Source organism: Lutjanus erythropterus, unplaced genomic scaffold, assembly GCF_056507025.1.
Source record: "Lutjanus erythropterus isolate fLutEry1 unplaced genomic scaffold, fLutEry1.hap2 Scaffold_171, whole genome shotgun sequence".
Classification (NCBI taxonomy): domain Eukaryota; kingdom Metazoa; phylum Chordata; class Actinopteri; order Lutjaniformes; family Lutjanidae; genus Lutjanus; species Lutjanus erythropterus.
This window is the reverse complement of record NW_028146648.1, coordinates 79,582-102,500: the sequence shown is the minus strand read 5'-3', so window position 1 is coordinate 102,500 and position 22,919 is coordinate 79,582. Positions and strand designations below refer to the sequence as shown.

The 22,919-nt window shown below is 49.8% G+C and overlaps 1 protein-coding gene across 1 annotated transcript in view; it reads right to left on the bottom strand.

The window, feature by feature from the left end:
* mgaa (MAX dimerization protein MGA a) overlaps window positions 1-22,919 on the bottom strand; it is a 34,194-nt gene that overhangs the window by 2,463 nt on the left and 8,812 nt on the right. The window contains exons 4-25 of the mRNA XM_084714262.1: window positions 21,218-21,323; window positions 18,283-18,786; window positions 16,284-16,385; window positions 14,695-14,808; window positions 12,806-12,928; window positions 11,398-12,161; window positions 10,996-11,272; window positions 10,643-10,803; window positions 10,500-10,583; window positions 10,319-10,451; window positions 9,813-10,150; window positions 8,871-9,245; window positions 8,463-8,739; window positions 8,212-8,376; window positions 7,639-7,953; window positions 3,824-4,488; window positions 2,990-3,112; window positions 1,940-2,051; window positions 1,615-1,784; window positions 1,316-1,416; window positions 643-757; window positions 1-26 (exon numbers count right to left, since the gene is read on the bottom strand). The exon at window positions 1-26 is cut by the window's left edge and continues 86 nt beyond it. Coding sequence (XP_084570388.1) covers window positions 1-26; window positions 643-757; window positions 1,316-1,416; window positions 1,615-1,784; window positions 1,940-2,051; window positions 2,990-3,112; window positions 3,824-4,488; window positions 7,639-7,953; window positions 8,212-8,376; window positions 8,463-8,739; window positions 8,871-9,245; window positions 9,813-10,150; window positions 10,319-10,451; window positions 10,500-10,583; window positions 10,643-10,803; window positions 10,996-11,272; window positions 11,398-12,161; window positions 12,806-12,928; window positions 14,695-14,808; window positions 16,284-16,385; window positions 18,283-18,786; window positions 21,218-21,323 — 5,150 coding nt within the window. The remainder of the gene's footprint in view (window positions 27-642; window positions 758-1,315; window positions 1,417-1,614; window positions 1,785-1,939; window positions 2,052-2,989; window positions 3,113-3,823; window positions 4,489-7,638; window positions 7,954-8,211; window positions 8,377-8,462; window positions 8,740-8,870; window positions 9,246-9,812; window positions 10,151-10,318; window positions 10,452-10,499; window positions 10,584-10,642; window positions 10,804-10,995; window positions 11,273-11,397; window positions 12,162-12,805; window positions 12,929-14,694; window positions 14,809-16,283; window positions 16,386-18,282; window positions 18,787-21,217; window positions 21,324-22,919) is intronic.

Below are 22,919 nucleotides of genomic sequence, written 5' to 3'. Positions count from 1 at the left end.
TGCAGAGTCTGGATCTCCTCATGAGCCTCAAACACAAACACAACCCCGATCAGTCTGAGCGTTTGACATCACCTGAGAATGATGTCACTGCTGACATCATCACCTCAGGTTTATTCTCACTGATGATCATTTTCTCTGTCAGTGTTAGTTTACATTCAGAAGAATGAGGATCATTCGGCATCAGTAACAGACGATGCGTTCACTGTCTGCGCATCAAGATCACGTGATGCGTTCACTGTCTGCGCATCAAGATCACGTGATGCATTCACTGTCTGCAAATCAAGATCACGTGATGCGTTCACTGTCTGCGCATCAAGATCACGTGATGCGTTCACTGTCTGCGCATCAAGATCACGTGATGCGTTCACTGTCTGCAAATCAAGATCACGTGATGCGTTCACTGTCTGCAAATCAAGATCACGTGATGCGTTCACTGTCTGCGCATCAAGATCACATGATGCGTTCACTGTCTGCGCATCAAGATCACATGATGCGTTCACTGTCTGCAAATCAAGATCACGTGATGCGTTCACTGTCTGCGCATCAAGATCACGTGATGCGTTCACTGTCTGCAAATCAAGATCACGTGATGCGTTCACTGTCTGCAAATCAAGATCACATGATGCGTTCACTGTCTGTTACCTGTCTGAGCAGCAGGGACTCTGGAGCGTCTTTGGTGTTCAGGACTGAACGGAGCGCTCTGAAGGCGGCTGTGACGCTCTGAGCTTCAACACACTTCTTCACACTCAAACTACGTCTGTTGACACAAAATAATCACACGTCACTTCTGGAGCTGATCAATCAATTATTAAATGAACTGTCACCTAGTTTTATAATCGATTAATCGGATAATTAGATATTTGTCGATCAACAGATTGATTAATAATGGAAATAATCATTACAGGAAAGGCTTATGTCTGAACATAGATGGCAGTGTCTGTCGCTCCACCTGTTCGACGTGTTTACTAATCGATTAATGGAGAAAATTAATCAACAATGACAATAATCACCAACACTAACAGGTTACTGAAGACTGATTGATCTGATTTATTTTCATTAATCTGTAATTATGAACCATCTTTTAACTCTGCTGTCAAAACCTGCTGTTTAAATAAAGTTTTACTGAGTTAACTGTCAAAACATTTAAATTATTACACCAATCAATCAATCAATCAATCAATCAATCAATCAGTGATTAAAGCTTTAACCTCTTCATTCACCAGTCCAGTCCTTTATCAATACTCAAGACTGTTTTATTACTGTGCATAAAAATGTATGTAAGTGATGACGTCACAGTGATGTCATCAGTTCTTACTCTGAGTCCACGTTCCTCATGATGCTCGCCAGTCTCCTCTGAGCTGCGTTCAGACGACCGTTGTCCTCAACCGTCTCCACGCCGACGCACTGAACCTCGTCCTGCTGACACACGTGTGACTGGATTAAATTTTTATTTTGCACTTTTACAAAAAGTTGGTTTGTTTTTTTTTATAACCAGACTTTTGAAAAAAAGTTTTGTTGAAGGTTAAACACTGTTAAAAATGTTTTAAATGATGTCACACGTCCTCGTTTGTTCTACTGCGGACACACCAGCTGATCAAAACAAACGGTTTGTACATTAGTGACGGCGCTGATGTTGGTCGTCTTGGTGACGAGTCTCTCCTTGTCAGATGAGTTTGCCATCAGCTCGTCTGTCACGTCCAGCGGGTCGACGGCGTCCATCAGACGTCCCGTCTGTCCCCCGCCAGGTGATCTTTGATGTCTGCTGCTCACCTGTCGGCTCTCCTCTGAACACAAACACAATCGCTGATGAGTGATGTAAGAGTGTGATATCACTGATGATGTCACAGCTGGACAGAGGTCTTTCAGTTTGTTTTCAGGTCTTTCCTGTAACAATTACTTTCATCTGATCAAACTGCTGATCAATAATTATTGTTCGTACCTCCTGTTGGAGCGATGGTGGACAGGAAGTCATCCCTCGTCTTCGTCAGCCTCCTCTTCTTCTTCTGCAGATCTGTCTCAGTCGTCCTCAGCTGCTCGATCACCTGCACCGCCTGCAATACACAACAGAAAACACCTGTTAACACCTGAGCGACTGACAGACCAACTGACAGAGAGACAGACTGACCAAAGACAAACTGACCGACCAAGAGACCGACTGACTGACTGACAGAAAAACAGACCGAGAGAGAGAGAGAGACAGAGACTGACCGACAAACTGACCAGACGTTTCTGATATTTTATGGACCAAACTGATTGAGAAAATAATCAATAGATAGTGTGTGTGTGTGTGTGTGTGTGTGTGTGTGTGTGTGTGTGTGTGTCTGTGTGTGTGTGTGTGTGTGTGTGTGTGTGTATGTGTGTGTGTGTGTATGTGTGTGTGTGTGTGTGTGTGTGTGTGTATGTGTGTGTATGTGTGTGTGTGTGTGTGTGTGTGTGTGTGTGTGTGTGTGTGTCTGTGTGTGTGTGTGTGTGTGTGTGTGTGTGTGTATGTGTGTGTGTGTGTGTGTGTGTGTGTGTATGTGTGTGTATGTGTGTGTGTCTGTGTGTGTGTGTGTGTGTGTGTGTGTGTGTGTGTGTGTGTGTATGTGTGTGTGTGTGTGTGTGTGTGTGTGTGTGTGTATGTGTGTGTGTGTGTGTGTGTGTGTGTGTGTGTGTGTGTGTATGTGTGTGTGTGTGTGTGTGTGTGTGTGTGTGTGTATGTGTGTGTGTGTGTGTGTGTGTGTGTGTGTCTGTGTGTGTGTGTATGTGTGTGTGTGTGTGTGTGTGTATGTGTGTGTGTGTGTGTGTGTGTGTGTGTGTGTGTGTATGTGTGTGTGTATGTGTGTGTGTGTGTGTGTGTGTGTCTGTGTGTGTGTGTGTGTGTGTGTATGTGTGTGTGTGTGTATGTGTGTGTGTCTGTGTGTGTGTGTGTGTGTGTGTGTGTGTGTGTGTCTGTGTGTGTCTGTGTGTGTGTGTGTGTGTGTGTGTGTGTGTGTGTGTGTGTTCTGACCTTCTTCAGTGTTGAGATCTTTGATGATTTCTCTTCATTCAGTCCAACTTCTCTTCTCAGACCTACAAACAGCTGCTGAAGCTTCAGACGACGCTGTTTCTCCAACACGTTATGAAGGTGACGCTGCGCACACACACACACACACACACACACACACACACACAGACACACACACATACACACACATACACACACACACACACACACACACACACACACACACACACACACACAACACAGACTGTCTGTGAACCAACATGATGACAAAAACAACTAGAGAAGAACATTTCTGAAGAAAACGAGTGTAAATGGTGGAAGTTAAAAACTTTATTATTTTAAATATTAAACATCAAAAATGAAAGTTAACTGCCTGTCTGTCGGTCTGTGTCTGTAGTTTAAGATGTTTGGGTGAAGATCTGAACATTACAGCCAATAAAGTTTTAATGTTTGAGTAAAGTTTTGATGTAAACGTGTCAAAGGTTGAAGACGAGTCGGTTTGATTTCCGTGGTAACGAAGTTTCAACGAACACTGAATATTTTGAAAAGTAGATGGGATTCAAAAGCTGAATAATGTTTGATTGATTGATTGATTGATTGATTGATTGGAGTCTCTGTCTAAAACACTGAATGGTGAAAATTGAACTGAAAACGTTCTGAATCTGAAATGAAGAAATGCAAAAATGTTCGGATTATTTTGATTTGAAAGTTTTTCCACCGTTTCAGACAAAAGAGATTTTGTTTGCAGAGGAACATGAGTGTGAATCCTGATTGGTCTTCAGCTGTGTAGCCGTGATGTCACACTTTAAACTCTATAAAAAAGAATTTATGTCTCACGTTTGTCTTCACGCTCACGTCCACCTTCTTCTCTTCTTCGCTCTCCGTCTCGTCTCCGAAGTCCGACGAGTTCTCCGTCTCACTGCTCGCCGACGCCGCCTGCTCCACTGTGTCCAACGACTGCTTCTCCCTGCCCGCCGTTTCCTCGACGACCAGTCCCATCTCATCGTCCACACAGATGATGTCCAGGTCCACCAGGTCTCGGGCCAGCTCGGGCTCCGTCCGGGTCCCGCCGGCCTCTGACACCGGCGGGACTGGAGGGGGGATTGGGAGTCTGTGGGGGGGGGTCTCTGCAGGCGTCTGATGGACCAAACCTCCACCAGGAGACACTCGCAGGGTTTTGACACCAAGCTCCGCCCCCCGTCCTGCAGAGGGTTTGAGGGAGATGAGGTTCAGGGGGGAGGAGGGGGGGGCGGGCTGTAGAAGGGTGAAGGAGCCTGACGGCGTCAGCAGCTTGGTGGCAGGACGGGACGGAACCTTAGGACAGGTGACGAAGATCGGGTCCTTACTGGAGCCGGAGGGGAGGAGCTTAAAGGTACACATCCCAGAGGGGGGACGGAGAGAGGAGGAGGAGGAGGAAGAGGTCTCAGGGGGGGGCTGTTTCAGAACTGAGATGACTGGAGTCTGACGAGACACAGGGGGGAGGACTGAGAGGGAGGACGAGCCTGGAGGGGGGAGGAGACAGAGAGGGGGAGGAGAGGGAGGGGGACAGAGAGGAGATGGAGAGGAGACGGAGAGGAGACGGAGAGGAGACAGAGAGGGGGAGGAGAGGGAGGGGGACAGAGAGGAGACGGAGAGGAGACGGAGAGGAGACAGAGAGGAGACAGAGAGGAGACGGAGAGGAGACAGAGAGGAGACAGAGAGGAGACAGAGACAGAGAGGAGACAAAGAGGAGACGGAGAGGGGGAGGAGAGGGAGGGAGACAGAGAGGGGGAGGATACAGAGAGGAGACAGAGAGGAGACAGAGAGGGAGGGAGACAGAGAGGAGACAGAGACAGAGAGGAGACGGAGAGGAGATGGAGACAAAGAGGAGACAGAGACAGAGAGGAGACGGAGAGGAGACAGAGAGGGGGAGGAGAGGGAGGGGGACAGAGAGGAGATGGAGAGGAGACAGAGAGGAGACAGAGAGGAGACGGAGAGGAGACAGAGAGGAGACAGAGAGGAGACGGAGAGGAGACGGAGAGGAGACAGAGAGGAGACGGAGAGGAGACGGAGAGGAGACAGAGAGGAGACAGAGAGGAGACGGAGAGGGAGGGAGACAGAGAGGGGGAGGAGACAGAGAGGAGACAGAGAGGGGGAGGAGAGGGAGGGGGACAGAGAGGAGATGGAGAGGAGACGGAGAGGAGACGGAGAGGAGACAGAGAGGAGACGGAGAGGAGACGGAGAGGAGACAGAGAGGAGACGGAGAGGAGACAGAGAGGAGACAGAGAGGAGACGGAGAGGAGACGGAGAGGAGACAGAGAGGAGACAGAGAGGAGACGGAGAGGGAGGGAGACAGAGAGGGGGAGGAGACAGAGAGGAGACAGAGAGGGGGAGGAGAGGGAGGGGGACAGAGAGGAGATGGAGAGGAGACGGAGAGGAGACGGAGAGGAGACAGAGAGGAGACAGAGACAGAGAGGAGACAGAGAGGAGACGGAGAGGAGACAGAGACAGAGAGGAGACAGAGAGGAGACAGAGACAGAGAGGAGACAGAGAGGAGACAAAGAGGAGACAGAGACAGAGAGGAGACAGAGAGGAGACGGAGAGGGGGAGGAGAGGGAGGGAGACAGAGAGGGGGAGGAGACAGAGAGGAGACAGAGAGGAGACGGAGAGGAGACAGAGAGGGGGAGGAGACAAAGAGGAGACAGAGAGGAGACGGAGAGGAGACAGAGACAGAGAGGAGACAGAGAGGAGACAGAGAGGGGGAGGAGAGGGAGGGAGACAGAGAGGGGGAGGATACAGAGAGGAGACAGAGAGGAGACAGAGAGGGAGGGAGACAGAGACAGAGAGGAGACGGAGAGGGAGGGAGACAGAGAGGAGACAGAGAGGAGACAGAGAGGGGGAGGAGAGGAGACAGAGAGGAGACGGAGACAGAGAGGAGACAGAGAGGAGACAGAGACAGAGAGGAGACAGAGAGGAGACAGAGAGGAGACAGAGACAGAGAGGAGACAGAGAGGAGACGGAGAGGAGACGGAGACAGAGAGGAGACAGAAAGGAGACGGAGAGGAGACAGAGAGGGGGAGGAGACGGAGACAGAGAGGAGACAGAGACAGAGAGGAGACGGAGAGGGAGGGAGACAGAGAGGAGACAGAGAGGAGACAGAGAGGGGGAGGAGAGGAGACAGAGAGGAGACGGAGACAGAGAGGAGACAGAGAGGAGACAGAGACAGAGAGGAGACAGAGAGGAGACAGAGAGGAGACAGAGAGGAGACAGAGACAGAGAGGAGACAGAGAGGAGACGGAGAGGAGACGGAGACAGAGAGGAGACAGAGACAGAGAGGAGACAGAGAGGAGACGGAGAGGAGACAGAGACAGAGAGGAGACGGAGAGGAGACGGAGAGGAGACGGAGACAGAGAGGAGACAGAGAGGAGACAGAGACAGAGAGGAGACAGAGAGGAGACGGAGAGGAGACAGAGACAGAGAGGAGACAGAGAGGAGACAGAGACAGAGAGGAGACAGAGAGGAGACAGAGACAGAGAGGAGACAGAGAGGAGACAGAGACAGAGAGGAGACAGAGAGGAGACAGAGAGGAGACGGAGTGGAGACAGAGAGGAGACAGAGAGGAGACGGAGAGGAGACAGAGAGGAGACAGAGAGGAGACGGAGAGGAGACAGAGAGGAGACAGAGAGGAGACAGAGACAGAGAGGAGACAGAGAGGAGACGGAGAGGAGACAGAGAGGAGACAGAGAGGAGACAGAGAGGGGGAGGAGAGGAGACAGAGAGGAGACAGAGAGGAGACAGAGAGGAGACAGAGAGGAGACAGAGAGGGGGAGGAGAGGAGACAGAGAGGAGACAGAGAGGAGACAGAGACAGAGAGGAGACAGAGAGGAGACAGAGAGGAGACAGAGACAGAGAGGAGACAGAGACAGAGAGGAGACAGAGACAGAGAGGAGACAGAGAGGAGACAGAGAGGAGACAGAGACAGAGAGGAGACAGAGAGGAGACAGAGAGGAGACAGAGACAGAGAGGAGACAGAGAGGAGACGGAGAGGGAGGGAGACAGAGAGGAGACGGAGACAGAGAGGAGACAGAGAGGAGACAGAGACAGAGAGGAGACAGAGACAGAGAGGAGACAGAGAGGAGACAGAGAGGAGACAGAGACAGAGAGGAGACAGAGAGGAGACAGAGAGGAGACAGAGACAGAGAGGAGACAGAGAGGAGACGGAGAGGGAGGGAGACAGAGAGGAGACGGAGACAGAGAGGAGACAGAGAGGAGACAGAGAGGGGGAGGAGAAGAGACAGAGAGGAGACAGAGAGGAGACAGAGACAGAGAGGAGACAGAGAGGAGACAGAGAGGAGACAGAGACAGAGAGGAGACAGAGACAGAGAGGAGACAGAGAGGAGACAGAGAGGAGACAGAGACAGAGAGGAGACAGAGAGGAGACAGAGAGGAGACGGAGACAGAGAGGAGACAGAGAGGAGACAGAGAGGAGACGGAGACAGAGAGGAGACAGAGAGGAGACAGAGAGGAGACGGAGACAGAGATTTATTAAAAATAAATAATTCAGTTTCTTATTGTGACCTCATATAACCCCTTGTAGTTAAATGTACCTGAGTGCGTGTTGCTTTCCACTTTCTGTAGTTTTAACCCCGCCCCCTCCAGTCCTGCAGACTCACCTCTGTGGACCGCCTGGTTCTGGTGCGGCTTCTGGTTCTGGTTGACTGACTTCAGCTGGCTGATGGGAACCAGTTGGACCAGTTTACCGTCTGGTCTGCGAAAATACTGGAGCCCAGATGCCGCCTGGACCGGCTGCAGCATCACCCTCTGACCAGGGCAGGAGGAGGAGGAGGAGGAGGAGGAGGAGGAGGAGGAGGAGGAGGAGGAGGAGGGTGGAGCCCCTGCAGGAATCTTCCCACGAGGAGGCGGGACATGAAGCAGTAACAGCTGAGAGTCTTTAGGAGGTGGAGCCACAGGTGAGACCACCTGAGAGTCTGAAACACACCAGCAGGGGGCAGCAAAGGTTTACTGAGAAATCAATACTGACGAGTCACATGATCGATCTGAGCGATGATGGGATTATATAAATTACAACATAAACACTGAAACGTCATGATCAGAACAAAAACAAACATTAAATTGACTGATCAAAGATTAAAATATACCTGATCACCATCAAACAGATCAATAACTGTAATTATTATTAACATTAATAACGATTTGGTCTTAAATAAACTGCTCTTTCATGTTACCTGTCATGGGGGTGGAGCTAACAGAAGCAGTAGGCAGCACTCTGAGCTGACTGGCTCCTCCTGTAGCAGCCGCCGGGTACACCATCACCGTGACGACCCGAGACCCAGCGGGCTGTTCAGAGGAGGCAGCTGATTGGACGACCTTCACTGGAGCAGGCTGCACCACTGAAACACACAGACATCAGGTCAGTCTGACACGTTCAGGACTCGAGCGCGGCTGAGACACGCCGACGTCGGGTCGGTTTGTTCACCTGTACGGGGCGTCGGCAGGGTGAGCAGCGTGACTGCTGGCTGAGATCGCGGCGGGGGGGCAGCGAGACCGGGGACCAGAGACGAGACGATGACGGGGGCCGAGCTCTGAGGAGGGTCGGCGGACGACGAAGACGAAGACGAAGCTGAGGACGAAGCTTGTTGCTTCTTGTTGGACCCCACCCGCCCCGTCAGATATGCTGCCAGCCGATTGGCCGGATGAAGCGCCCCCATCTTCCCCAACTGGATCTTAGCCAGAGGATACAGCTTCTTATTGACCTACAGCAACAAACAGGGGACAACAGATCAATACCAGATCGATAACTGATTAAGAAAAACATTATTAAGAGACGTCCTCCTGAAGCTGAAGGAGGAGAAGCTGAACTGAAATGCTGATAAAGTAAAGTCACCTGTATGAGCTGGTCTGTTCCTCCCGCCTGTTTCTTATTGGCTGACAGGAAACCGGCGGGAGAGATTCCCGTGAGGAACGGCAGAGCCATTCTGACCATCTTCTTCTTCGGTGATATTTTTATTACGTCTTCTTTGCTGCTCTCTGGCTCATCGGGCACCTGGCCAGCTGTCGATCCCGCCTCCTCCATGTCATCATCATCCTCCACCTCCCGCTGCCAATCCTCAGGAGGCTCCGCCTCTTCCTCCTCCACCTCCCGCTGCCACTCCTCAAGAGGCTCCGCCTCCTCCTTCACCTCTTGCTGGAAGTCTTCAGGAGGCTCCACCTCCCTGCTCACCTGTTTCAGGTGTTCCTGCTCAGAACCTGGAGGTGCCGTCTGGAGGGAAAAAAAAAAAAAGATCATTGTGATTGGAACTGTTCCTCTGGTTCTTCAGGTTCTGGTCTGACACGCCTCCATCCAGACGACGTCTTTCACAGAGACGACCTGTTCCAACACCGTGTCTTTGTAGAAAAAGAGTTCTACTTATTATTTAATTGACAAATCAAATCGTTGTTTATGCCATAAAATATTAGATAAATATTGATCAGTGTTTCCCAAGACGATGTCCTCAAATGTCCTCAACTCAAAGATCATCAGTTTACTGTCAGAAGTAAAGAAACCAGAAAATATTCACATTTAAGAAACTGAAATCAGAGAATTTTGAGTTTTCATAAAAAACAATTAATCAATTAGCAACATAGTTAATGATTAATTTAATAACTGATAACTTGTTGCAGATCCAGATCTCTGTATCACAGTTTTGAGTGGAATCATCTGATTTACATTCTTTCCAACCTGTGGTCGTTTCCTCCTCCGTCTTCCTGGCTGTGCTGGTCTCACTGGTCTCACTGGTCTGACTGGTTTCTCTGGTCTCACTGGTCTGACTGGTTTCTCTGGTCTCACTGGTCTGACTGGTTTCTCTGGTCTCACTGGTCTGACTGGTTCCAGTTTGGGCATGGAGATGTGGATCTTGTACTGGATGCAGCGGTCGGAGCCGGTCCCGGTCCCCTCCATGGTTTGTCCCATGGGACTGATGAGGTAGTTCTTGATCCAGAAGGGTTCGTCCAGCTGGTCCCAGGCCATCCTCTCGCACAGCTCCTTCAACACCTGGTTCCTGTCCGCCTCCCCCGCCCACTTACACTCCGCCAGGATGATCAAACGCTTTGACGGCTTCGGGGACGCCTCTGAAGGAGGACTGGGTGGACCGGCGGAGGAGGGAGGAGGCTGGACCAGATCACCTGCTGCAGACATGAACCAGTCTAAAGTAGAGTGAGAGACAGTGAACGCGTCAAAGACACAGAGCAACAGTTTACAAAGAATAAACAATGTGGGGTTTACATTTAATCTGTCTGTTGTATAAACATGTCCGTCTCTGCAGGGGATGATGGAGGACAGAGGAGACATCCCACCTGCTGGAGAACAGGACGGTTTAGTCTTTGTGTCCTTCAGTGTCGGTTCTCCGTGTTTCAGACGCTTCAGACGTTTAGACGTCTTCACATCGTTCACTGACTCCTGCAGGAGGAACGTCAGACGGTCAGTAAACTTTCAGTCTGAGGTGTCAGTGATTTTTTTCTGTTTAATGAGTTTGACCTTTTCCTGTTTGTGTTTCTGGATCTTCTTCTTCCCTCTGTAAGCTCGGACTCTGGCACAGCTGCCGTGAGCCTCTGATCTCTGCTGAACACAAACACAGAATCAATCTGAACAAACTGATCACATCAATCAATCGTTTCAGCAGCGATGGCGGTCAGAGGTTCGGAAGTTCTTACACCGATGGGGGACAGAAACGCTGGCTCCGGGACGTGGACTGGGTCAGGATCAGAGTCCTCAGCCTCTCTCTTCCACAGAGTCTGGACCCGCTCAGCAGGCTGGGAAACGCTGTCCGCCTCCTTCAGAACTACAAGAGAACAGCAATGGGTCACATGATGACAGACTGAGGTCATGTGATCAAACACACAGCAGCTCGTGACATCAGCAACACCTGACCAGGTACTGTATTACTTAAAATACTACATTACCCATGAGCCTCAGCAGCCTCAGAGCACTGATATCATCCTGAGGACGTTCTGGACCCGTCTTCTGTACTTACTGTAGGCCATCTTCATCCTCCTCCTCCTCTTCCTCTTCCTGTTGTTGGCGTGGTGGGAGGGGCTGGAGTCCGAGCCGTCCAGGTTCTTCAGAAGAACCACCTTCTGTTTGAGGCAGCTGCAGCCGAACATGCAGGGAGGGCGTCCACAGTGACTGATCCTGGAGCTGTAGGACAGACTGGAGCAGACACAGCCCAGTCTGCAAAACTCATTCAGACAGGGGGGGGCACGTCTGCGGACCAGCTGGATGGGAGCTGTGGGGTTCTCCCTGACAAAGCCCTGACGAGGAACAAGACAGGAACCACTCAGAGGAACCGGCCAGAGGAACCACAAGACAACAGGCTATGATATGACGAAGAATATTTTCACCAGAAAGTGATCAGGTGAACAGGTGTGATTCTCACCTGCAGTGTGAACAGTGACGTCAGAGCAATGGCAGCCCTCTCCTCTGTGATGCTGGTCCTGGTCCTTCCCTCCCAGACCACCCCATCCTCCAGGTCCCTCTGTCTCAGCAGAGTCCGGGTCATCACAGGTCCAGGTCCTCCACCTCTCCTCCTGGTCTCATCGTTCTGGTCCACGGCGGTCCCCAGCTCAGAGTCTGACTCAAGCGGGGCCAGGTCCTCTGAGATGCCAGACAGAGGGATGGTGGACGTGGGGGGGCTGAGGGTCTGGGAGGAGGTCCTAGGTTTGAGCCGCCGCCTCCTTGTCCTGATGGTGGGATTCTGAGGACAGTCTGAGACCTGGACTGCAGGCTGGGTAGGGACCAGAGGTGAGTTTGCAGGTGCTGATTCTGGTCTGAGTCTGCTGGGTTTTGGAGGCCTCTGCCTCCTGGAGGTTCTGGTCTCTTTCAGACTGAGCCTGGGTCTCTTGGAGGGTGGGACAAACCCTGAGATAAGGTCTGAGGCGGGTCCGGTTTGTTTCTTCAGGACAGAGTCCAGAGTCCGGACGTAGCTGGAGCTCCTGGTGGGCAGCTTGTAGACCGGCTCGTAGATGGGCGGCTCCAGCAGGGTCTGAGAGAAGCTGGAGGCTCTCTGGTCGATCAGCTTCCCCTCAGACTCCAGGTACTGGTCCAACATGTCGCTGCAGAATGCTGACAGGTTCTTCTTCTGGACCACATCTGGACTAAGGCCAGGAGCAGGAGCAGGACTGGAACTAGGACCAGGAGCAGCTGCAGCACACATGAGTTAACAGAACTGTTTTCAGACCTGGTTCAGCTTTAACCCTGCCTTAAGCCCCTCCTGCAACAGCAACTGTCCAATCATAGAGTAGCATTTGTGTTAGCGGTCGTGGGGCTCTACGACGAGCGATACTCGGTTAGTAAATGTTCTGCTCTAATGTACACTGCGAACGTTAGCATGTCTGGCTAGCTAACGCTTACTAGCCGCAGTAACGTTAGCTTCAAACTCAGATGAACTGCATTTGCATTAGTTCTGTGGGGTTTGAGAGGAAGCTAAGCTAAGCTGGGTTAGCTTAGCTCTGATCCCACCTCTCCTCCTGTGGCGATGGCGGGTCGAGGTCCACTTCACCAACCTGATCCCTGCGCTTCACTTCCTCATGTTAATAAGTGTATTTCTGTCCCTACCTACATTTTATTTACCACTTTATATTCAGTCCAATCGAGACTTCTGATTGGACGGTTTTAAGTTCAGTTTGTCTCTATGTGCTGCAATTTTAATTTTGACCAAACACCTTAATTATTTTCTTCTGACAGCAGTTTAAGAAAAGTATTTTATTTATTACTTTAATGTGCAAAATAACAATAGAAGTCCAAATCCAAACATTCGTCTCCAACATTCAAACTGTGACCATCACCTGCAGGTTTGGGCGTGGCTGGAGTGGGCGGAGCCTCTGATGGAGTGAACTTCTCTCTCCAACCTTTGATCTGAGTCACATCTGTCGTCTTTCCTGTTCTGGACACGAACGCTGCACAGACACCTGCACACAGACGGACACACGTAAGAGACACACGTCTGAACCGAGACGCCGTCCCATGTTGGACAAACTAAAATGTCCTGTTCTTGTTTTATGAATAAAAGTTTTACGTTTTTACAATCAAATTAAATATTAACTATTTCTGGAGTATTTATGAAGTCGTCCTTCAGTTCTCTATGAACAGATCATCACCTGCGTCAGGTGAGAACAGACACACTGACAGACATATGGACTGACAGACAGACAGACACACTGACAGACATATGGACTGACAGACAGACAGACAGACACACTGACAGACAGACAGACAGACAGACAGACAGACAGACAGACGGACAGACAGACAGACAGACAGACAGACAGACAGACGTATGGACTGACAGACAGACAGACAGACAGACATATGGACTGACAGACAGACAGACAGACAGACAGACAGACAGACAGACGTATGGACTGACAGACAGACAGACAGACACACTGACAGACAGACAGACAGACAGACGTATGGACAGACAGACAGACAGACAGACGGACAGACGGACGGACAGACAGACAGACAGACAGACAGACAGACAGACAGACGGACAGACAGACAGACAGACGTATGGACTGACAGACAGACAGACAGACAGACATATGGACTGACAGACAGACAGACACACTGACAGACATATGGACTGACAGACAGACAGACAGACACACTGACAGACAGACAGACAGACAGACGTATGGACAGACAGACAGACAGACAGACGGACAGACGGACGGACAGACAGACAGACAGACAGACAGACAGACAGACAGACGGACAGACAGACAGACAGACGTATGGACTGACAGACAGACAGACAGACAGACATATGGACTGACAGACAGACAGACAGACAGACAGACAGACAGACAGACAGACAGACGTATGGACTGACAGACAGACAGACAGACACACTGACAGACAGACAGACAGACAGACAGACAGACAGACAGACACACTGACAGACGGACAGACAGACGGACAGACAGACAGACAGACAGACAGACAGACAGACGGACAGACAGACAGACAGACGTATGGACTGACAGACAGACAGACAGACAGACATATGGACTGACAGACAGACAGACAGACAGACAGACAGACAGACAGACAGACGTATGGACTGACAGACAGACAGACAGACAGACAGACGGACAGACGGACAGACAGACAGACAGACGGACAGACAGACAGACAGACGTATGGACTGACAGACAGACGTATGGACTGACAGACAGACAGACGGACACACTGACAGACAGACAGACAGACAGACACACTGACAGACAGACAGACAGACAGACAGACGTATGGACTGACAGACAGACAGACAGACACACTGACAGACAGACAGACAGACAGACACACTGACAGACAGACAGACAGACAGACAGACGTATGGACTGACAGACAGACAGACAGACAGACACACTGACAGACAGACAGACAGACAGACACACTGACAGACAGACAGACAGACAGACAGACAGACGGACAGACAGACAGACAGACGTATGGACTGACAGACAGACAGACAGACAGACGGACAGACAGACAGACAGACAGACAGAAGGACAGACAGACAGACAGACAGACGTATGGACAGACAGACAGACAGACGGACACACTGACAGACAGACAGACAGACAGACAGACAGACGTATGGACTGACAGAGAGACATACAGACAGACGGACAGACGGACAGACAGACGTATGGACTGACAGACCGACCCTGAGGCAGCGGCGGCTCCAGACTGACCCCAGGAGGGGGGAGGGGCAGAGAGACTCCCAGGTACTGCAGGTCAATTGCCAGAGACGAATCCAACAGGTTCATCTTCAGACCCACTGAGGTCACAGACAGGAAACAGACAGAAAATAGTCAGTTTGTGTCTTTGATTTATTCAAACAAAGTTTGTCCATATTTTGATCATTTGTGTTTTAATAATTTTTGAGAATTGGGACAAATCGTGTTCGAACATAAAACACTAAGAACAAAAATGACTGTATTCTTTATTAATATGAAATATAAGTAATTTATAAAATGTTTGAATTCCTGAACTCTGTGTCAGAAAACAGACAAGAATTCACAACTTCAAACAATTTAAAAATGTCTTAAAATCCTTAAAAATCCAAAACTAACGATACCTGCTGATAACAGAGGCGTAAAAATGTGATAATATAATCAAATAATCAATAGGTGGCGCTACGACAATCATGGAATATTGTCATGTAGATGTGCTCAAGTTGGGACTATTATCAATCATTTTAAGTTTGGTGCAGATCGGAAATTTATGCTAAAGTTATAGCAATTTCGTGTTTCATGGCGAGATGTCAAAATTCAACGGCACATCATAGCCATGGCCTTCAACATCAGCGACATCTTTTAATGACCTCTGATCACAAACTAGTGTAGATCAATTCTGAAGAATCCTTTAAGAGGAGTTCGTTAAAATTCAACATGTAGAAAATGCCAAAAATGACCACGAAATTCAAAATGGCTGACTTCCTGTTGGGTTTAGGCTGGGCGTGATCTGTGTGTGTACCGATTTTTGTGCATGTCGGTGAAACGTGTCAGTAATGGTGGTATTTAGAGGGCGTGACCTAACGGCCAACAACAAACATATTATAAAACGTACATTTTCACCAAGACTGACATGTGAACCAAATGTGGTGAGTTTCTGAATGATGAAGCCCCAAAAACTGAAAATCTTTTTTTTGGGTAATCTGAGCAAAAACAATGAGGTCCTCGCATCAGAGGTCCTCGCATCAGAGGTCCTCGCATCAGAGGTCCTGCATCAGAGGTCCTCGCATCAGAGGTCCTGCATCAGAGGCCCTCGCATCAGAGGCCCTCGCATCAGAGGTCCTGCATCAGAGGCCCTCGCATCAGAGGTCCTCGCATCAGAGGTCCTGCATCAGAGGCCCTCGCATCAGAGGTCCTGCATCAGAGGTCCTGCATCAGAGGCCCTCGCATCAGAGGCCCTCGCATCAGAGGTCCTGCATCAGAGGTCCTGCATCAGAGGCCCTCGCATCAGAGGTCCTCGCATCAGAGGTCCTGCATCAGAGGCCCTCGCATCAGAGGTCCTGCATCAGAGGCCCTCGCATCAGAGGCCCTCGCATCAGAGGTCCTGCATCAGAGGCCCTCGCATCAGAGGTCCTCGCATCAGAGGTCCTGCATCAGAGGCCCTCGCATCAGAGGTCCTGCATCAGAGGCCCTCGCATCAGAGGTCCTGCATCAGAGGTCCTCGCATCAGAGGTCCTCATATCAGAGGTCCTGCATCAGAGGTCCTCACACCCTAAAAATAAGGAGTAAAGAATAGTACCTTCTTGCAGCACAGGATGGATCACCTGTCTGTGTTTCATCAGCTTCAAGTCTCTGAGCAGAATCTTCTCAAAGGCTGCAATCTTCTCCTCCAGAGTCTCTGCTGAACACAAACATCTTCATCACATCTCATCATCATCATCATCATCATCATCACTCTCACACACACACGCTCACACTGTGAGAAATCATCGTTTAATCGTTTAATGTAATGAAGAGATCTGCACGGTCTGTATCTGTCCCTGCAGGGTTCCACGGTCTGTATCTGTCCCTGCAGGGTTCCACGGTCTGTATCTGTCCCTACAGGGTTCCACGGTCTGTATCTGTCCCTGCAGGGTTCCACGGTCTGTATCTGTCCCTGCAGGGTTCCACGGTCTGTATCTGTCCCTACAGGGTTCCACTTCCTGTATCTGTCCCTACAGGGTTCCACGGTCTGTATCTGTCCCTACAGGGTTCCACGGTCTGTATCTGTCCCTACAGGGTTCCACTTCCTGTATCTGTCCCTACAGGGTTCCACTTCCTGTATATGTCCCTACAGGGTTCCACGGTCTGTATCTGTCCCTACAGGGTTCCACTGTCTGTATCTGTCCCTACAGGGTTCCACTTCCTGTATCTGTCCCTACAGGGTTCCGCTGTCTGTATCTGTCCCTACAGGGTTCCACGGTCTGTATCTGTCCCTACAGGGTTCCACGGTCTGTATCTGTCCCTACAGGGTTCCACGGTCTGTATCTGTCCCTACAGGGTTCCGCTTCCTGTATCTGTCCCTACAGGGTTCCACGGTCTGTATCTGTCCCTACAGGGTTCCACTGTCTGTATCTGTCCCTACAGGGTTCCACTTCCTGTATCTGTCCCTACAGGGTTCCGCTGTCTGTATCTGTCCCTACAGGGTTCCACGGTCTGTATCTGTCCCTACAGGGTTCCACGGTCTGTATCTGTCCCTACAGGGTTCCGCTGTCTGTATCTGTCCCTACAGGGTTCCACGGTCTGTATCTGTCCCTACAGGGTTCCGCTTCCTGTATCTGTCCCTACAGGGTTCCACTTCCTGTATCTGTCCCTACAGGGTTCCGCTGTCTGTATCTGTCCCTACAGGGTTCCGCTGTCTGTATCTGTCCCTACAGGGTTCCACTGTCTGTATCTGTCCCTACAGGGTTCCACTTCCTGTATCTGTCCCTACAGGGTTCCGCTGTCTGTATCTGTCCCTACAGGGTTCCACGGTCTGTATCTGTCCCTACAGGGTTCCGCTGTCTGTATCTGTCCCTACAGGGTTCCACGGTCTGTATCTGTCCCTACAGGGTTCCGCTTCCTGTATCTGTCCCTACAGGGTTCCACTTCCTGTATCTGTCCCTACAGGGTTCCGCTGTCTGTATCTGTCCCTACAGGGTTCCACGGTCTGTATCTGTCCCTACAGGGTTCCACTTCCTGTATCTGTCCCTACAGGGTTCCGCTGTCTGTATCTGTCCCTACAGGGTTCCACGGTCTGTATCTGTCCCTACAGGGTTCCACGGTCTGTATCTGTCCCTACAGGGTTCCACTTCCTGTATCTGTCCCTACAGGGTTCCATGGTCTGTATCTGTCCCTACAGGGTTCCGCTTCCTGTATCTGTCCCTACAGGGTTCCACGGTCTGTATCTGTCCCTACAGGGTTCCACTGTCTGTATCTGTCCCTACAGGGTTCCACTTCCTGTATCTGTCCCTACAGGGTTCCACTTCCTGTATCTGTCCCTACAGGGTTCCGCTGTCTGTATCTGTCCCTACAGGGTTCCACGGTCTGTATCTGTCCCTACAGGGTTCCGCTGTCTGTATCTGTCCCTACAGGGTTCCACGGTCTGTATCTGTCCCTACAGGGTTCCGCTTCCTGTATCTGTCCCTACAGGGTTCCACTTCCTGTATCTGTCCCTACAGGGTTCCGCTGTCTGTATCTGTCCCTACAGGGTTCCAAAGGGTTCTACTATCTGTATCTACCCCCTGACTGAAGGACAGAAGTCCTGTAGGGACACTTACCTCCTTTGACTTCATCACCTCCACCGTCTTCGCCCTCGCTGAGTCTCTTGTGTCGACTGCGACAGCTGATGTTGAGACCAGCTTGTAACTTGGCCTTGTTGTTGGCGGTGAGTCTCTGCAGACTGGGGACCAGTTCTGGGTGGCTTCGTTTGAAGTTTGGGTTGTAGAACTTATAAAACACCCCACTGTCTCCGGCGGGGTGGTGCTTGTCTTTAAACACCGGATCGGCCTTCTTGAAGCCGTACAGGTTGAGCTGACGGACGAAGCTTGAGAAGTTGGTGGTTTTGAAGGCGCCGGCGACATCAGAGGTGGCAGTGCTCGAAGACAGGATCTGTCTCTCGAAGAGATGTTGATCGATGATGACGACTTCACCGTGATGGTCCCAGGTGATTGCTTTATTGGCCGGGTTGTTCACCATACGCCACAGTTTGGCAGGAAAGTTATGAGGGCTGATGCTGTCAGGGAGCGAGTTGCCACCGACATCCACAACTTCATCTGTCGAAACTTAAAGAGAAGTGACGTTCATGAACACAATGCTTCACTGCAGCCAAATATCAGGCCAACCGTCAGCTCATGATAATCCATCAATTATACAGACATGAAGTAGCCAGCTAATGTCGCTAAGAGTACTCACTTTCACACAAAGGAGACATAAAGACAAAAACATAAGTAACAGGACGTAACAATGAAAAAGAGGAAAAAAAGACAAGACGTAAAACAACATAACAAAATGAAATGATGTAAGAAAACAAAAATCACGACGTAACAAGATGAAAAGTAACAACAAAATGAGAACGATGTAACAAGACAAAGAAGGACAAAACTAGACAAAAAACAATGGAACAATTTCAACTTTATAATGTTTTCAACTCTCACTGGAGTGCTGGACAGGATGGACAGGGTCAGGGTGGACAGGGTCAGGATGGACAGGGACAGGGTGGACAGGGTCAGGGTGGACAGGGTCAGGGTGGACAGGGTCAGGATGGACAGGGTGGACAGGGACAGGGTGGACAGGGTCAGGGTGGACAGGGTCAGGGTGGACAGGATGGACAGGGTCAGGGTGGACAGGGTCAGGATGGACAGGATGGACAGGGACAGGGTGGACAGGGTCAGGGTGGACAGGGTCAGGGTGGACAGGGTGGACAGGGACAGGGACAGGGTGGACAGGGTCAGGGTGGACAGGGTCAGGGTGGACAGGGTCAGGATGGACAGGGTCAGGGTGGACAGGATGGACAGGGACAGGGTGGACAGGGTCAGGGTGGACAGGTCAGGGTGGACAGGGTCAGGATGGACAGGGTCAGGGTGGACAGAGTCAGGGTGGACAGGGTCAGGGTGGACAGGGCAGGGTGGACAGAGTCAGGGTGGACAGGGTCAGGGTGGACAGGTCAGGGTGGACAGGGTCAGGATGGACAGGGTCAGGGTGGACAGGGTGGACAGGGTCAGGGTGGACAGGGTGGACAGGGTCAGGATGGACAGGGCAGGGTGGACAGGGTCAGGGTGGACAGGGTGGACAGGGTCAGGGTGGACAGGGTCAGGATGGACAGGGTCAGGGTGGACAGGTCAGGGTGGACAGGGTCAGGATGGACAGGGTCAGGGTGGACAGAGTCAGGGTGGACAGGGTCAGGGTGGACAGGGCAGGGTGGACAGAGTCAGGGTGGACAGGGTCAGGGTGGACAGGTCAGGGTGGACAGGGTCAGGATGGACAGGGTCAGGGTGGACAGGGTGGACAGGGTCAGGGTGGACAGGGTGGACAGGGTCAGGATGGACAGGGTCAGGATGGACAGGGTCAGGGTGGACAGGGTGGACAGAGTCAGGGTGGACAGGGTCAGGGTGGACAGGGCAGGGTGGACAGGGTCAGGGTGGACAGGGTGGACAGGGTCAGGGTGGACAGGGTGGACAGGGTCAGGATGGACAGGGTCAGGATGGACAGGGTCAGGGTGGACAGGGTGGACAGAGTCAGGGTGGACAGGGTCAGGGTGGACAGGGCAGGGTGGACAGGGTCAGGGTGGACAGGGTGGACAGGGTCAGGGTGGACAGGGTGGACAGGGTCAGGATGGACAGGGTCAGGATGGACAGGGTCAGGGTGGACAGGGTGGACAGAGTCAGGGTGGACAGGGTCAGGGTGGACAGGGCAGGGTGGACAGGGTCAGGGTGGACAGGGTGGACAGACAGATGTCTAAAAACTGTACATGAAGTGAACTTGATGCTAACATGAATCAGTCCAAAGACGAGAGACAGACCTGCAGTGTCTCCTGAATCGACGGTATTTAAATGACAGTTCAGCACAAAGTTCTCGTGGACACTTGACTTCAGATACCTGACCTACGGTCCAACAGTGTCTCTGAGCAGAGGACAGACGTCAACACAACAGCATTTATCTTTGTGAACTAGATTCTTCTGTAATGAGCATCAATAAAACAAAACTGTGTTCTAGACTCTGACAGAAGAACGTAGCTGACGTTCTGAAGTTAAAAACTGCTCCCCCTTAGAACAATATTGGTGAAACCCTGTTGCTAAGGCAACTTCAGAATGTGTGTTAAAATCCTTAAAAATCCAAAACAAACAACAGCTACTGAGGTGTAAACATCTGTTGTTATAATTATCTTTGTTTAAAAAATATTTTTATGAAAATGTTGGTCCTTTTAAGTCCCAGATGATTTAACGAGCTGCTCACTGCGACGGCGCCGAGACACGAAAACAGAGCTCATAAAGTCGATGTCTACATTTAATAAAATGTTTAATCAGCAGGAGCTTTAATAGAGTTTGATCTGTAATGGACGGTTCATTAGACCAACAGGGTTCTGATGCTAAGCTAGGCTAAAACCCTCCTGATGTCTCTCAGATTAAACTCATATCAATCTTCTTCTTCTATGATTCAACAGGAAGCAAACCAGTAAACATGATGAGTGTAATAACACGATCAGTGTGACGTTACCATTCTCAGGTATGTCAGCGGTTTGCTGCAGGTGACCTTCAGGTGTCGTCCGAGGCTGTGAGGCCGTTTCTTCTGACGAGTCCACGACGTGAAGTTTAAGGGCTTCCTGAAATATGAGTTTTTAGTTTTTAATTTTCAGTATGTGAGTTTTAGTTGCACCACAACAGATTATCAACAAGACCACGTCTGAGGTTCTGACGGAGTGACACCTGGAGGCTCCAGGGTTCCTTACACCTGACAACGACAGGAAGTCATGAACAGAACGAAGAATACAATCACCATGAAGATGATGGATACAGGGTTCTTCCTTTCAGGCTCTTTAAGGACTATAGAAATGTTCTATACCCTCGTTAACGTCAGAGTTCTCCGTTCATTCAAGTTACCAAATCAGCAAACGTTTGACCAACGTCACAGCAGGTAAATCACAGGTGTCAACATTAATGAACGATTATTACAATAAAATACAGCATTTTATGTAAATAGATAAATACAACCACAAACTCTGTAAACTGCAACTATCTTGACAATTGTTTTGTCATTTTTTATAATTGATTAATTGGGTTGAGTTATTTTTTTTAATTAAAAAGTCCAAATTCTCTGATTTCAGCTTTTTAAATGTGAATATTTTCCTCTCTGACAGTAAACTGAATATCTTTGAGTTGGACGTCATCTTGACTTTGTTTTCTGACATTTTTTGGACCAAACAACCAATCGATTAGTGGATTAATTATTGCCAGACTGATCACTCGTTGGAATAAAGGACCAAACGGTACGCTTGGACCTATTTTTCAATTGACAAGACTGTGACAGGATCAATTAATAGATTAATCAAGACAATGATCCATGGATCAACTGACATGACTGTAATTGTTTGCTGCAGCGTAACTTACAAACAGTGGAGGTGAAGTATTTCTACTGCATGATAGAACTTCAGTATTGATCAGGCTGAAAGATGAAGTGGAACCTGCAGTTCCAGGTCTGACCACTAGAGGCTCCAGCAGTGAGTCTCATCATAAGACGTCCACAGTGCGAGTCGACACGTTTACATCCTGCTACAAATGTGAATAAATGTCTGACAGGTGGTTGGATCAACCAACCAGGTTGCAGAGGTACAACATGTTACGGTCTGGGCTCTCGTGTCAGGAGGGAGGGTCATAACTAACAACCAATCAGAGTACAGACACCACCACCAACAGAAAGGTGTACTGCAAATACAGAGGAATCCTCATCTCTATCAAAATTTAATAAATAAGTTGTATAATTTATATCAGCCTTTCTTGAGAATTGTGTTTTATGTCCCACCAAAATAATTATATTAATAATACCAACTCTAATTCCTTTTTTTCTTTGAATAAAGCATTTAATTACCAGGTCGGCCTGTTACAAGGTTTAATAGACAAAAGCAGAACTGAAGAGTAAAAATCAAAATATGATTTCGTCCCAATTTTCAAGAATGAGTGATATTTAACTTTATATTTCCTGTGTACCGTCTGATTTTCTCTGTATTGTTTGTTTTCATGTTCCTTTTGTGTGAAAAAGGATAATCTTTCTATATGGTTGATTGTAAAATGTAACACTAAATTAACTGTGATCAATTAAAAAAATGGTTGGTTGTTAATCTATGAGTGGCCCAGTAGTTCAAGTGGTGGATCACGTGTCCCGTGGACTGAGGCTGGCGGTCGCGGTCGCGGCAGCCCGGGTT